Below are 17,012 nucleotides of genomic sequence, written 5' to 3'. Positions count from 1 at the left end.
CTCATTGGTCAATGGTTCATAATTGAACGACCAAACAAACTCCGTTTCCAAACCACATAGAAAAAAACGTAAAGTTTCATTTGGAATTTGAGAGAGAGTGCCTATAGGTCATTCAACTTCCAAACTAGGGGTGATGATAGCTTACAACAATACCCCACTCAAACGTCACGTGTTGTGCCTCATTTCACACGAGAATCAAAACGGCTGCGTTTATTTATTTCCTGCACTAGGACCCTGAGGGAGCCTCGGTGTTGTGTGAGAGGACCTAGGCAGCTAAATAGCATGTGTCATCTTCATTATCTAAAATAATAAGAAAAAATACTTCACTCTGGTCAAGGGGCTTCTAATTCTGAGCAGCCCCACAGATCTAGAGATCTCCACGTGACAGGAGCAGCTATATGAGAAAGCAACCCAAGCATCAGGACCAGTAGTAACCTACCACTTCACCTCGGCTCGAAGCGCAGATGCAGACAATCTAGAGGAGAATCTACTGGGTTTATATCCTTTGCTTTAAACCCCAAGGTAAAACGAGACGTCTGAATGGTGTAGACAAGTTTGTTGAAGTGAAGAAGGACACGCTTTCACCGGGGAAGCAGGTATTATCGGAATAAAACTCGCGTGCATCTCAGGGAGATCACTCGGACCTCTGTTCTCTTCAGAATAACTTTTCATACAAGAGGTGATGCTGTATGCTCCAAATCCACTGTGGCTTTCTGAAGTGGATTTAGACTGTCACATATGCAGGTATGTTTCATGTTGTGTTCATTGTTAAACGCAGCTTCTTGCGCTCATTATATTGGAAGGTTATTGCTTGTTTGAGAAGCGTTAGAATGTTATGCATTAATTTCATACCAAGCTCTTTTGTCGAGAATTGAGAATAAATTAACACGTGGGGCAGAATTTTTTTTCATTATTGCAGTGTATTTAAATACAATAGGCTTAGCCTCCTAAACTCCATAGATCAAGTATTCTTCCCGTGTTTGGATAGATGTTGATATTGTCACATTTGTTATCACAATAACCCATATCTTTATTTTTACAGCACTCAAAGGGACACTTGTGAATGAAGGGTGAACTTCATAAACTTCATAAAATGATATTATTCAGTGGTGAGATATTATGTTGTCGCTGCTCGTTTAATGTGTGACAAATTGGAATCATTCAAGAAACTGGAGGACACGAACCAGATAATTCATCCCAACACCACTGGCACTTCTTATTCGAGTCGGAACACCAGCCGTCCAGATGCAGTTTCGACTTTTCTCATTGGCTTTAATCGTGTTGCACTGTATGGAGTACAGCAACTGTCAAACGCAGTCAAATCGCTGGAGGAGGAACAAAAGAGGTAAGTGAAAAATCGTCTATATATGCATATATCATCCTTGCCAATGTGACAGTTCAGAGCGAGAAGTTTTGGATAGTTTCTGAGCCAGCAACATTATAAAAATAAAAATAGACATGGTCGAACAGCTAATATGAAACATTTTGAGACCAAGAGTTGACTCAACATTTGTTGCCATTGTATATCCAGTTCTGCTTATTGATTAGATTGCCAGTTTATTCAGACATAACACGTCGCCTACAAGTTGACACTATCATCGCCCTGAGCGTAGTTTATTGATCAGGATACAGTGACCGTCCAGCATCCTGTAGACTAGGTCTGGGGTATTTGATTGAGGTGATGCATTTCTGGTAAGTGCGTTCCTGGATGAGTTTTATGCACTCTGATATTATCAACCAACTGCCACTAGAAGATTAAAAGCGCAGAAAAAAATGGATTCGAGCCACCTAATATATCCATCCCGCCAAACGGATAGTGAAACCAGTAGCCGAGTCTGCCCAGACTGTGGGCATATTTTACAAGGCAACTGTTCGCGACTTCATGAGTTCAACGTGGAAAATATTTTACTAAATTGTAACAAATTGGCTAGACTTCACCACTCAAAGACATAGTTAGTTGTATTACTAGATTACAGGTAATTCTTGAAGTTATGTTTTGGGGACATTTTGGCAAATGCGCAAAATGTGCGTTTTGGACACATAACGGTCATTGTTTGCTGCCAACCCAAGTATGCCTGATAAGATTTGTGATATTGTTATCTGCTTCGCGTTTCTTACATAGTTGCGGTTGGTGAGTCGTTTGGTCAAATAGCCTAGGCTACCCCACATTGCTTCGGGCTCTCTGTGCTTTTACCTGTCCGACTGTCCGTGCCAACAAAGAGAGGTCTGTGTCTTTAATTAAATGTGGTACTGCTTAGTAGGCTACAGCGACTAGACGGTGAAAAGATGGCAGTGCGGCTCTGTATCTATTGTCGAGCGCAGCGGCTTAGGGGGGCGTATTGTGGGAGTTTTAATGAATAGATGCGGAACCCCCTTCCCCTGTCATGAATTCGTCCTCTTCAACCTCCTAAGCTGGATTTAATTGATCTCATAACCGCAGAGTTATCTTTGAACAGTTGGTACACGCATAACAATCGCCTCTGGGGATTTAGCCCATTGGTAAAAACAGCAAGGTGGAATGAATGAGCAGACTGTGACATCAGTGTGCCTGCTGTTAGCAGCAGCACCCCCCCCCCCCCATAAGCAAGGTCCTTACTCCAGTGGTGGCAAGGGAGAGTGGGAACACTGCTTAATCTGAAGTGTGTGTGCTGTTTCTTACTGACCCCTGGTTATAGCACAAATGCCCTAAACTGAACATGTTAGGTCTATACGGTGTGGTGTGGAGTACAGTACTCTTCTCAATGCATGTTTTTTGGGGGTTGTAAATTGTAAGGCAATCACACATTTAATCATATGCAAGGCATGCCAGGGGGAACCTCCACTCCTGGCTGCAAGCCTTCCACTGCCCATCTGCAAATAATCAAGCAATCACTGTAGGGTACTGGCACACACACTTTTCTCCGCTCCTCTATTTTTCTCCTAGGATTGGTGATCTCAGATGCTCCATACTATAATGTTCTTAATGGGATCAAACCTTTTGGCACGGAGTGGAACTGGTTAAGTTTGAGATGCTTGTAGGGAGAGAGGAAAATTGATAATGGCATAGGTGTGTGTGTTTGTTTGTGTTTCTGTGTTTGTTGTTGATAGAAGTGGCTGAAATGCTTTCGGCTAGCAGGCTAGAGAGGTATAACCCTTGTGTGTGTGTGCAAGAGAGAGAGAGAGGGAGGGAGGGGGTGGTGGCTGAAGGTGAGAGCAAAAGGTTAATTTATACATTTGACCCTGAGGGTGGGATTAGGCTGAGCTGTACACACATTACCGTAAACTCTCTGAACATCTCAAACTGGATGCTCCAGCCCTCAGCAATGTATGGGTTTTGTACAGATAGTTCTTTGGCGGGAGGTGGAGGATTGGTTCCTGTTGTTTTGGAATGGAATGGCCCAACTGAGGCCAAAAGCGACATTTAGCACACTGGCAGGCAGCAAAGCTTTAGGTTTTCACTTCCTTCCTTTATTTATTATGGTTATTGAGAGAAGCATGTGAGAGAGAGATCACTGTTCAATGTGCTCTGAGAGGGCTGAATATTTGTGCCTTGCCCTCGAGGTTCACTATGACAGCTCTACATACAGTATGTCTGGCAAGCAGCAGTAACATAGTGAGGTTTCCAAATCAGTCTGGAATGTTCTGTCCCAGACACATTTTAAAAACTGAATATGGAATTGGTCACGTTAAGCTCCCCAGGCATATATATTTTATGGGTAAAGAAAAATATCCTGTGTGTAGAGGAACAAATGTCTTTACCTTTCAGGCTGAAATAAATTCAAATAAGTTGGCTGAAATAAGTAGTAGAGCCTTTGCCGTTGACATAGAGTATATGATTGGATTAGCTAGGGAAGTGTATGGGAATGCAAGGGTGAAAAGCAGGGCAGTTCTCGTCGGCAACAGTCTGTGTTCAAAGGCAAACTGTAAGAGAGTCAGGCTAAGGCTAAATTAAGGGAATCTGTGGTGTAAATGGTTTGATCATGTCTTGCAAGCAACTCCTATACTCTACTACATGACTCAATCCCCTGTTCCACTGTAGTTATTGTTTTTTCTCTTCATATTAAACCAATGATTTACACCTCCTTACTCCTCTACCCCGCCCACTAAAAAAGGGGAACTCATGCCAATGAAGCCTCCTATGATATCATTGCTACACTCAAGGATATTGGTTTTCATTTTTATTCTCTGGCTAATGATGCCACCTGCTGACTACATAAAAACAGACTCAAGTACCAATGTTGCCTGGAGGAAGAGATGCACCATGGGTCAGGGGAGTTTGTAAATCCACTACTAGGAAATGGCTATAGTAGTGAAAGACTGTACAGCACTAGGGTTGCACATTTTGGGGAATATTCAGAGTTGGAAACTTTCCGTGGGAATTAACGGGAATATATGGGAATGAACGGAAAGATATGCAAATTAATATTAATACCATTTAAATGTAGATGTTTTTTGCATTGAATATATTTACCATATATGGAGACAGAAACATAAACCTTTTACCTTATCATAAGTAGACATAATTGCAAATGATTAAATCTTTCCAATAGAAATGTAAAAAAACAATTTAGTTACGAATTGAACTTGAATTAAATGAGTTCTCTTCACATGGGATGATTTCACTGAACAACAAAAGAAAGGGAATATTGAATGATCCCCAATGATCCATCACATCTCCCAAAACCGTTTTCAACATACATCTGTAAAATGATAGTCTAGAAACTAAAGCTTTGGTTGTCTTCCTCTCAGGCTTCCATGTCTTCTCCCTGGACCTCCTCAATGTCCACCTCTTGAACATCAGACTCTGAGGCCTCATCTACACTGTCACTTTTCAACCTTGTTGAGGATGGCTCATTGTCAGGCTTAAAAAGCCAAAAAAAATTCCGGATTGCCACCAATTTTTCAACTGTTGTATTGGTCAGCCTGTTGCGTGCTTTGGTGTGTGTGTTCCCAAACAAGGACCAGTTGCGCTCTGAGGAGGCTGATATTGGTGGGATTTGGAAGATGATGGAGGCAACAGGGGAAATAGCCTCAGATCCACAAAGTCCCTTCCACCAGGTGGCTGATGAGATATGCTGGCACTACTGCCATATTGCATCTCCATCCCAAAGCCCTTGCTTGGAGGTGTACTTCGCCAGACTGCCAAGAACCTTGCCCTCATCCAGGCCAAGGTGGCAAGACATGGCAATTATATCACATTATAGGCCTTGTTGATCTCTGCACCAGACAGGATGCTCTTGCCAACATACTTGGGGTCCAACGTGTACGCTGTAGTGTGTATGGGCTTCAGGCAGAAGTCTTCACGCTTTTTGATGTATTTCATAACTGCAGTTTCCTCTGCTTGGAGCAACAGTGAAGTGGGCAGGGCAGTACGGATTTCTTCTCTTACATCTGCAAGCGGCGTCGAACATCAGACAGGATGGCATTGTCTCCCTTAATCCGTGCAATGGCTACTGCTATAGGTTTACAGATTTATTGGATATTTCAAACTTTTTTAACAAATCAAAAACTGAAAAATTGGGCGTGCAAAATTATTCAGCCCCTTTACTTTCAGTGCAGCAAACTCTCTCCAGAAGTTCAGTGAGGATCTCTGAATGATCCAATGTTTACCTAAATGACTAATGATGATAAATACAATCCACCTGTGTGTAATCAAGTCTCCGTATAAATGCACCTGCACTGTGATAGTCTCAGAGGTCCGTTAAAAGCGCAGAGAGCATCATGAAGAACAAGGAACACACCAGGCAGGTCCGAGATACTGTTGTGAAGAAGTTTAAAGCCGGATTTGGATACAAAAAGATTTCCCAAGCTTTAAACATCCCAAGGAGCACTGTGCAAGCGATAATATTGAAATGGAAGGAGTATCAGACCACTGCAAATCTACCAAGACCTGGCCGTCCCTCTAAACTTTCAGCTCATACAAGGAGAAGACTGATCAGAGATGCAGCCAAGAGGCCCATGATCACTCTGGATGAACTGCAGAGATCTACAGCTGAGGTGGGAGACTCTGTCCATAGGACAACAATCAGTCGTATATTGCACAAATCTGGCCTTAATGGAAGAGTGGCAAGAAGAAAGCCATTTCTTAAAGATATCCATAAAAAGTGTCGTTTAAAGTTTGCCACAAGCCACCTGGGAGACACACCAAACATGTGGAAGAAGGTGCTCTGGTCAGATGAAACCAAAATTGAACTTTTTGGCAACAATGCAAAACGTTATGTTTGGCGTAAAAGCAACACAGCTGAACACACCATCCCCACTGTCAAACATGGTGGTGGCAGCATCATGGTTTGGGCCTGCTTTTCTTCAGCAGGGACAGGGAAGATGGTTAAAATTGATGGGAAGATGGATGGAGCCAAATACAGGAAACCTGATGGAGTCTGCAAAAGACCTGAGACTGGGACGGAGATTTGTCTTCCAACAAGACAATGATCCAAAACATAAAGCAAAATCTACAATGGAATGGTTCAAAAATAAACATATCCAGGTGTTAGAATGGCCAAGTCAAAGTCCAGACCTGAATCCAATCGAGAATCTGTGGAAAGAACTGAAAACTGCTGTTCACAAATGCTCTCCATCCAACCTCACTGAGCTCAAGCTGTTTTGCAAGGAGGAATGGGAAAAATGTTCAGTCTCTCGATGTGCAAAACTGATAGAGACATACCCCAAGCGACTTACAGCTGTAATCGCAGCAAAAGGTGGCGCTACAAAGTATTAACTTAAGGGGGCTGAATAATTTTGCACGCCCAATTTTTCAGTTTTTGATTTGTTAAAAAAGTTTGAAATATCCAATAAATGTCGTTCCACTTCATGATTGTGTCCCAGTTGTTGTTGTTGATTCTTCACAAAAAAATACAGTTTTATATCTTTATGTTTGAAGCCTGAAATGTGGCAAAAGGTCGCAAAGTTCAAGAGGGCCGAATACTTTCGCAAGGCACTGTATATAATCCAGTAGGATCCTCTTGATATGAGATCTTCTTGACTGTGATATGGCCATTTCCAGGAGACTGTCAAACATGATGACAACACCCCCCCAAAGGGTGATGCTGGGCAGCTTCAATGTGGTGCTCTTATTCTTCTCACTTTGCTTGGTGAGGTAGATTGCTGCTGTAACTTGATGACCATTCACATACCTAACCATTTCCTTGGCTCTCTTGTAGAGTGTATCCATTGTTTTCAGTGCCATGCTGTCCGTGAGGAGCAGATTCAATGCATGAGCAGCACCGCCAATGGGTGTGATGTGAAGGTAGGACTCCTCCACTTTAGACCAAGCAGCCTTCATGTTCGCAGCATTGTCTGTCACCAGTGCAAATACCTTCTGTGTGTCCAAGGTCATTGATGACTGCCTGCAGCTCATCTGCAATGTAGAGACTGGTATGTCTCAGACACAAGAGCACTTGTGTCTGTGCTCTTGTAGAATACTGGTTGAGGGGTGGAGATGAAGTAGTTAATTATTCGTTGCCCACAAACATTCGACCACCCATCAGATATGATTGCAATACAGTCTGCTTACAGTCTGCTTTCTCTATGATTTGCTTGACCTTCACTTGAACTCTGTATCCAGTAAATGAGAAGATAAAGCATGTCTGGTTGGAGGGGTGTATGCTGGGCGAAGAACATTCAGAAAACTCTTCCAATACACATTGCCTGTGAGCATCAGATGTGAACCAGTTGCATACACAGCTTGAGCAAGACAGTCATCAGCATTTCTTTGACTACGTTCCTCCATTGAGTCAAAAAAACATCTGATTACAGGAGGACCATGAGCTGTTGCTATTGATAAGGTGTCTGATTCATCATTTTCACCTCGAATAGAAGTAGAGGGACTTTTGTCAGAGGTTGCTTGTTGTGAGCGCTGAGGGAAGTTTAAGCACTTGGCCAGATGATTCTGCATCTTTGTTGCATTCGTCACATGATTTGGCATAGTATTTGCAAATGTACATAGTTCACTGCAGCTAACGTAGAAGGAAAAGCCACACATCAGATAGTGCCCGTGGCATTTTCCTGTAAAGATTAAATGAGAAAAAATAAAATAAAAATACAATTCTATGGACATATACATAGTTAAGCAGTTACATTAAACAACTCCTTTGTAAGATAAATGTTTTAAAATGAAACATGTATGGAAACAGGTGAATTAACACTCCTCAGTTAGCAGGCTCAAGCAAGCTAAAACCCACATGGTAGCTAACTAGCAGAAATTGTTAAATTATAAATGATTTAAAACACACTTTGCTGTAGGCTACTATTTACTATTTAACAAAAAAATAATGTATGTCATAAAATATATTCACCCCACCCATTATTGTAATCAAAACTTAACAGAAAGCAGGTAGTCCTTTGCTCAGACATTGTAGTTGTGTGGGCTCAATAGCATCTCATTGGTGTGCAAGATCTTGAGAATCAGCTGTACATGTGACGGAAGAGTGCACTGCACATGTGATGCACATGCAGAGGGATGCAATTCCATTAAATTGGGGATAGTTTAACCAAAATATGCCACAAGACCTAGAATTGCCTTGTGTATCCCACATTAAAGGTTTACTATTATAAGCTAACTTTTTTTTAATGAATTTAAGCAACATTCCCCAAATTCCAGGGATTAACTTCCCATTGAAAATTTTCCCGAAATTCTCATCAGCCACCTGGTGGAATTGACTTTATGGATCCGAGGCTCTTTCCCATGTTACCTCCATCTTCCAAATCCCACCAACGTCAGCCACCTCAGAGCGCAACTGGTCCTTGTTTGGGAACACACACAACAAAGCACGCAACAGGCTGACCAATACAACAGTTGAAAAATTGGTGGCCATCCGGGAAAATTTTAGGCTTTTGAGCCTGACAATGAGACATCCTCAACAAGCTTGGAAAGTGACAGTGTAGATAAGGCCTCAGAGTCTGATGACATGTTGAAAAGGGTTTTGGGAGATGCGATGGATCATTGGGGATCATTCGATATACCCTTTATTTTGTTGTTCAGTGAAATCATCCCATGTGAAGAGTCAACTCATTTAATTCAAGTTCAATTCGTAACTAAATCGTTTTTTAAATTGGAAGGATTTAATCGTTTGCAGTTATGTCTACTTATGATAAGGTAAAAGATTTATGTTTCTGTCTCCATATATGGTAAATATATCCAATGCAAAAAACATCTACATTTAAATGGTATTAATATTAATTTGCATATATTTCCGTTAATTCCCATATTCCCGTTAATTCCCACGGATAGTTTCCACCTCTGAAAATTCCCAAAATGTGCAACCCTACTTAGAAGGATATGCCTTACATTTACATTTGAGAAATTTAGCAGACACTCATTCAAAGCCCTAATTGCTCCTTTAAGTAGCTAAGTGCCTTGGTCAAGGGCACATCAGCTGATTTTTCACCTAGCCGGGTACTGGCCCAACACTCTTAACCGCTAGACTACCTGCCGCCCTGAAAGCACTCAGACCGCACTTGCTAATTCTCTGTATTTTCTGTGAGAGAAATGGATACAAATAGCATGACTGTAAGTTGCTTTGGATGAAAGCATCTGCTAAATGTCATATTATTATATATAAATAGTATGACTGTCTATTAAATAGCTTATTGTCCCTCTTATTGTTTGGTGGACATGAAGCCATTTTAAACCGACTCCACGAGGCCACTCTTAAAGCAGCTTTGCCACTCTGTCTTTGGAAAAAGTGAAAAGGGGCCCGCAGACGGCATGTCTTTTAACAAGGCCTTTTCACATAATGCCACTCTAATCCACGGGATGGGCGCCCTGTATCCTGTTTGTGTGCACGCTCTCTCCTAAGCCAGGAGCACTGTGTGACTTTTTTATTCCACAGCAGCAGTGCGTTTCTCCTGGCTGGTTATGAAGGAGCCCTGTACGTTGTGCACCGACGTGTCTGCGCAAAGCGGCACATGGAACGATCACTTTACAGAAACGCTGAAAAGCAATCCGGGGTTCGTGGTGTGGAATAGCAGTAACCCCCATCCTCCTAAATGTTGCTCCTTGCCGAGGGGTTTTTTAAAGATGAGAGGGGGTGGAGGGACAGGAGAGAACATATTTAAGCAGATCAGCTAGATGTGGCTGAATGTGAGCAGCATCACCTGAGAGGGATTACTGCTCGCCAAGTCTTGACCTGAGCCCCGGCTGCAGCGTGGAGGAACCGTGTTCCCTTTCTCTTCCCAGGACCCATCAGCCAAGCAGTTAATGTGGGTGTGTGTGTGTGCATGCATGCAAGTGTTTATGCAGGTGTGTTTTTGTGTTTGGACAGTGCCAATTTTGTGGAAAATCATGGCAGGTAATTCAAGTTTTCAGCATTGACAAATAAATTCAGTAACTTTTGCGGCGAGGTCAGTCTGGTGGGACCCACTAACCCAAGCATGTCCATCCTGTCTGTAGTGTAGCAGACCTACTAGGTCTCATTCACAGCCGTATCAAATGAAGCCGGTGAAAGGGTCCTCAGTCCTCAGTGCACCGATGCCATGCTACACTGGTGGAAATCCCCCAGAGGAAAAAAACAACACAGGTGTCATGAACTTGTAGTCAGGCTCAGAGAGATTCCTCAGGACCCACGTGACAAGCTGTGGGTTATCTGTTTCTGTTTTGTCTTCATTTTCTCTCACCACAAAAAAAAAACATTGTCTATTCACCATCTGCCTATTCACCCTCTGCCTATTCACCCTCTGCCTAGCCCCCTTCACCCTATAAACTCAATAAGCCCTAATTCATTTAAATGGGCACCGACACGTAGCTTTCTGATTTCGATGGCGGTGTAGTAAGTTTGCGAACTAGAGGGCTTAGGTTTTTCCACTTTCTCTCTTCTTTTTTTTTGTGCGCTGTTTCGTGTCTGAGCGAAGACTGAGGAAGATCCATTTCACACAGAGGAGAAGGCTGGTTTTATACACTTCTACACGTTTCCATTTATCAGGTCACTGCAGAGAAACAGTCATTGTGTGTAGATTTGGTTCCTGTTTTTTTTTTGTTTTTTTTTTCTCTCTGGGAAATACACAAGATCTTCTCTTCCACCCTCAATCATTGTCATCAGAGGATCCCATATGTTGGCAACACTAAATGCCAAACAGATGTTTTTCTTTCGGGCTACATTTTACCACACTGTGAAAGTTAATTTTCGGAAATGTGAAGTAAAATGGACTTATTATATGAATCTTGTAATACAGTCCATATTTCCCAGTGGTGATTGGAAACTCCAGAGCTGGAGACAAAAGGTCCAGTGTCCCTTTCGAGTGCGAGGGAAATTTTGCAACCCTCACCTATGTTATTCTCACAATAGCACGCCTGCCTAAAGCAATTATACCTTAATACGTTTTCCTATAAAGCTACTAAATATGGCCAGCCAGTTTGGTTCGATACTCTTTGAGTTTATTGGGCCATAAAAGTCATCATGTGGGGATCGTTTCTAAGTGGTGCGAATAAAAGAACAAAAAATAAGCATTTAAACACAAAAGTGAGTCATGCGAGGGCTTCGGAGGTAGGTGAGAGGACCAGAGACAGAGAGAGGGAGGCCCTCGTCAACTAACCTCTCACTATACTCATGTGAAGACACTCAAGCATTTACTCAGCATTTACTCAGAACAGTGTATTGATAATATGGTCATAATTGGTGTGATTCTTAAGTAATACTATAAGCATTTTATAATTGTCATAGACTCCAGCCACCCCAGTCATAGACTATTCACTCTGCTACCGCACAGCAAGCGGTACCGAAGCGCCAAGTCTAGGTCCAAGAGGATTCTAAACAGCTTATATCCCACACTCCTGAACATCTAATAAAATGGATACCCAGACTATTTGCTTTGCCCCCCCCTCTTTTACACCGCTGCTACTCTCTGTGTTGTTTTCATCTTTGCACAGTCACTTTAACAACTCTACCTACATGTAGATATTACCTCAACTAACCGGTGCCCCCACACATAGACTCTGTACCAGTACCCCCCTGTATATAGACTCACTGTTGTTATTTTACTGCTGCGCTTGAATTACTTGTTACGTTTCTAATTGCTTATTCTTTAAACTGCATTGTTGGTCAGGGGCTCGTAAGTAAGCATTTCACTGTTGTATTCGGCACATGTGACTAACATTTTGATTTGAAGTATGGGGGATCACTATAAAAAATGAGGGCATATGTTAAGAGGTTGAAAGCTGGAACTTGATTGGCCAGCAGTTTAGCAGCCGTTGGGCTGCAGGTGATTAACATCACCACTCCTAGGGACATAGGCAGGGAGGGAATAGGGATGGTCCAGTGTTGTACTACTGCAGTGAGACACATATCTGACTCTTGTTTGCCATGTCTGTGTGTGTTTGTCTCCGTGTGCCTGCAGACTAGTACCTACTTTGGATCGATCTCTGCAAGGCCCTGGTAACTTGAGATCAGGAGCCCCCCCTCCCCCTGACAAATACAGAGGCAGGCAGACAAGCGTGTGGGGTTGGCCTTTGGCTCTGCAGAGTATTTACATCCACGCCTGCTCTAATGGCTGCTACAACAACAGACAGGGAGGCATGGTGGAGCTGAGCAGGGCTCTCTCTACCCCCTCCCCACCCTTTATTAAGACTCGACAGAGGACATGCCTCCTTTTTCCCTCCTCTCTGCTTTTATTGGACCTCCTAATTATGCTTACACGCCACATCAAAATAAGGCCCAGCATGCAATGCCTTTGGTATGGGGAGGAAGTGAGCCGGTCAGATGCAATAAACCGTCTCACTGCTTGGAACTTGCCTGTAATTTAGGAATTTAGGAATCCGCCGGACATGATGTACTGTACTGGAGTTGATGGTGATGGTGGTGGTGCTCCCGAACCCACCAACTGTGTGAGGCTGCTGGATGGATGAATGCAGCTGGGGGTAGGGCTGGGGCTGGACCTGCGGCTTGACTGAGGCTAGGCTGGGGGTAGGGCTGGGGCTGGACCTGCGGCTTGACTGAGGCTAGGCTGGGGTTAGGGCTGGGGCTGGACCTGCGGCTTGACTGGGGCTGGACTTGCTGCTTAACTGGGGCTGGGCTGGGGCTGGACCTACGGCTTGACTGGGGCTGGGCTGGGGACAGACCTGTGGCATGGCTGGGGCTGGACCTGCTGCTTGACTGGGGCTGGACCTGTGGCTTGACTGAGGCTGGGGGTAGGGCAGGGCTTGGATCTGAAGCTAGAGCTATAGGACATGGACAGGGGCATGACTTGGGTTGAAGCTTAGGCTGGGATATTGGACTTGTGCTGTTTGGGGCTGGGACTACTCAGCTGGGGCTGGAACCGGGGCTGTATTTGTATTTATTAAGGATCTGTGCACTAGGTTGGATCTAGGATTAGGTCTCGGGCTGGGGCCAAGTGCTGGTAGTCATTACAGGGCCCTGATGCTGAGTTTAGAGAGAGAGAGCGAGAGAGAGATTGTCGAGACGAACCAATGAGATGCCTCATCAATCATCTAATTAGGCTACCTATGTTGCTTCTATTAACAATGTTGACAGTTGACAGTCCCATACTGAAAAGGACTGTCAACACAGCACCGCCATTCTGCTCTAACAGAAGTGAACAGAGCACTTTAGCCATGCCATGCACAAAACCACATGGGTGATACTGGCAGTATATACAGTATGTAGTTACAAAGTTGTAGATAGAGAGTGAACAGTGATATATTCTCACCAAGTGCTGAATATGAAATGTCCCATTTAGATGCACTAAGTTACTTTCTCTGGATGATTACCCTGGCAAGACCCAAATACGGTGAAGGCAGAGCTAGTAAAAACCATGGTTCCTAATCCTGTGTACGTGGGGCGTCTGATGCATTCTGCTGGGTGGAAGGCATCCGAACAACCGTTCTCCTCTCCCTCAGACCTTGTCAGAGATGGAATGCATCCCGAGTCATTCCACATGGGCCCAGACATAAGACTGTCTGTAATATAGCTTACTGCATGGTTGGGTTTTGGTCAGTGTGTGGTTGTGGTCATTGTTGTTGCTTGTCTTGTTGTTGTCTGTGTTGACTCAAAGTCCATGTTCATTTGTGTGCTTTGCTCTGGCTTTATGCCACACAGCCGGGACAAACAGAACAGACAGAGATGTGGAGAGAGATAGAAGGAGAAATAAACCATGTTTAAGTGTAATCTAGGGAAATTTACAAGCCGCGTTAAGATTTTAATGTCGCGTGTGGCTACCTCACATTTCCAGCTTGTTTGGTTACTGAGTATGCTTTGTTGTGGTACTTTTATGCATTCGACTCCATTCAGTTTTTTTTTTTTTTTGCTAACTTGGTTTAGGGACCAGACAGTGGAGCAAAACTGCGGTAGGGATGATTGGTGAAGAAAATGTGAAAGGAGAAAAAAAAGAAAAAACTGATTTCACATTCTTCAAATTCCTGTCTTTTTCTTACAGCTATTTGTATTACATCTTGGATGACTTCTCCTTAACTCAATATGATTTTTTTGGAACGGCAGCCAGGTCTCATGAGCACACTGTGTAAACAACTTTCACAGACAGGAGCCCTAACTAATAGGTGTAAGTAGGCAGGGGTCACATGTAGTTTACATACTAATTGGTTTCGAGATGGCAGGGCCATGATGGGGTAAGGGACAGTAGCTGGATAGGGCTGGATATCATCATTACAGCACAGTCGCTTGTACATGCGCACACTCACACACTGTACAGTATGTGTATGGTTTTAGTAAGCAGTGTTTGGTTGAAAACAACTAACACAATTTAAATGTAAGAGCCAGGAGAAGGATTATACCTAAAACCCATCAGCTTTTAAGGATGTAGAGAAGATAGCACCTTTTTTTCTAAGAGTGTATCTGGAACCTAAAAGGGTTCTTTGGCTGTCCCCAAAGGAGAACCCTTTGCAGAACCCTTTTTGGTTCCAGGTTAGGGTTGCAAACCTACCGGTAAGATAAAGGAAACTTGAGTAATTAACAGAAAATGTATGGCAATCTTGAGTAACTTTGGTCATTTATAAAAATGTATTCATATACAACATTTATTTATTATATCTGTGTCCATATTTTCCATGAGTTTCTAATAGATAGACCATATGGTTCAAGAGAAAATAGCCAAATGAATGAAAAAAAACATTAACTCCAAATCTTCCACATATTGAATCCACCAGTTTGATACCTAAACATTGACAACAAATACATATTGACATAGTCAAATAATTAAAAAGAATATAAATAATATTTCATGCTGAAACCCTCATATTTAACATCAATGGTATTCACTAAATTGATGGTTTGTATTTAGGATAATGCTTTTTCAGCTTTGTCATTATTTTTTATTTTAAAATTCTTATTTCATATGTTTTACATGTGATAAGGCCACACAGGGACAGAGATTATTACAGACACCTGTGATAATCTGAAGTACTCAAAAGGGCCACTAGATGTCTTGTGGTAGATTACATAAAAACCTTGAAAGATACCAAAATTCTAGAAGTTTACTGGTAAACTTACAAAGCTTCCAGTAGTATGCCCCCCCCTTTGGAACTCTATTCCATGTAGATCCCTTACAGAGGGTTTACATGGTCTATCCACTTGAAACTCAAAGAAAATATGGAAACAAAAAGGGTTCTAAATGGAACCATAAAGGGTTCTCCTATGGGGACAGCAGAAGAACTGTTTTGGAACCCTTATTTTTAAGAGTATAGTTTTCTAAGGATGTATGGTAACCCTACCACAACAGGGCTAGGAATTCCATCAGGCAGGATTGTTTAGACAAGAGAAGAGACTCCTGTGGTTTGAGTTATCATAACTCCTTAGCACAACCAGTGGCTTGGGTAATAGCAGCGGCTCTTGCATGAAAAAACAATTTGTTGTTAATTTGTAATAGTAATTAGTGTGGCATGTTGACACCTGCCAGGTAGGGACTTAGCCTACTCTAGGCCGTTGACTTCATTGTAGTAAGACACTAAGGTCTTACATGCCACCCATGTCTTTGGATGGAAGCCACCCCCTAATTCACACGTATCGCATTATTTATCCTATCTAACACGTTTTGTTTGTTCGTTTTTTTAGGAACTCGGTCCGGGTCTCAACTTACTTTTGAGTTAGAATAGTAGAATACACAAGGTGCAATTTCTAAATTTGGTCGTGCATCAGCAGTTTTGTTCTTGTCATGTCAGTCACTGACAGTCACTCACCTGTCAGCAAAAAAAAAAAAAAAAGATTGATAAGTTAGTCTAGCCAGCTATCTAAACTAATCATGGTCGAATTACTGACCGAGTGGTCCCCATTGGTTTTGTTAGTCACTCTCACTCAGATATCATATTCAAAGCTGCAAATATTTCTCTCCAAAATATGGCAAAATGTGATAAATTGCTGGAAATTATAGCTGTAAAACTGCAAATGTTTCACATTTTTTTCACTTAGGGCCCTCAAAAGGCATGACTGCATGTGTGGGAATGCAGACCCGCTAGCCACTGCGGCCCCTCATGATTAGTTCCTATTTTTTGTGGCCCCCAACCCCATCAAATTTGCCCATCCCAACCATCCATGTGAATTAGACACATGGTTCACTATCCTAATTTGAACACCTATTGCCCCAAGAGGTGCAGTGTTTAAAAATGTTTCTCTACTTTGCCATCCGATTTCATTACTTCTATCGGAAATGCTCTCTAATAGTCTTATACACCTTTCAAACCAATATGTTTTCCCTCCAACTTTAGCATCCCACCAAGTTTTTTGCTCAATTTTCTTTATATGTGAAAGGTATTGCCAGCAATAAAGCCTCTACTTTTATTTTCCGCCAACCGACCTAGTCATGATTGCAGTAAAGTTCTGCCTACGGTATGAAATGTAGCCGTAATGCTGAGGCGTCATTGACACGCACTACGCTCTTAATGTTTGCTGGGCAGCGCCGGTTACTACCATTCTCCTGCCAGTTCTAAACTTTGCGAGGCATGTCACTTCACCCATCTTTTCTCATAGCCCACCGCATGCAGTGTTTTTCTTAACCACAACAGGATGTATCCATAAAGAATTACTGTTCCACTAAATAACGGAAATATTGGAATAAAGTAGGCTAATGCAATTTAAATCATCACATTTTTTGCT

General features: G+C 42.6%; 1 protein-coding gene across 2 annotated transcripts in view; it reads left to right on the top strand.

Moving 5' to 3' along the window:
• The first annotated feature begins 119 nt into the window (after positions 1-119).
• Positions 120-17,012, top strand: part of LOC110489798 (R-spondin-2) — an 80,512-nt gene continuing 63,619 nt past the window's right edge. Inside the window, exons 1-2 of one of the 2 annotated variants that reach the window (XM_036948433.1) lie at positions 120-744; positions 1,167-1,345. In XM_036948433.1, the coding sequence (XP_036804328.1) occupies positions 1,246-1,345 (100 nt within the window). In that variant the 5' untranslated portion in view covers positions 120-744; positions 1,167-1,245. Of the gene's footprint in view, positions 745-1,042; positions 1,346-17,012 lie in introns of both variants that reach the window. The other variant, XM_021562721.2, reaches the window with a different exon arrangement.

This window comes from Oncorhynchus mykiss, chromosome 2 (genome assembly GCF_013265735.2).
Source record: "Oncorhynchus mykiss isolate Arlee chromosome 2, USDA_OmykA_1.1, whole genome shotgun sequence".
NCBI lineage: Eukaryota > Metazoa > Chordata > Actinopteri > Salmoniformes > Salmonidae > Oncorhynchus > Oncorhynchus mykiss.
Note: the sequence above shows the minus strand (reverse complement) of the source record. Positions and strands in the feature narration are given on the sequence as shown.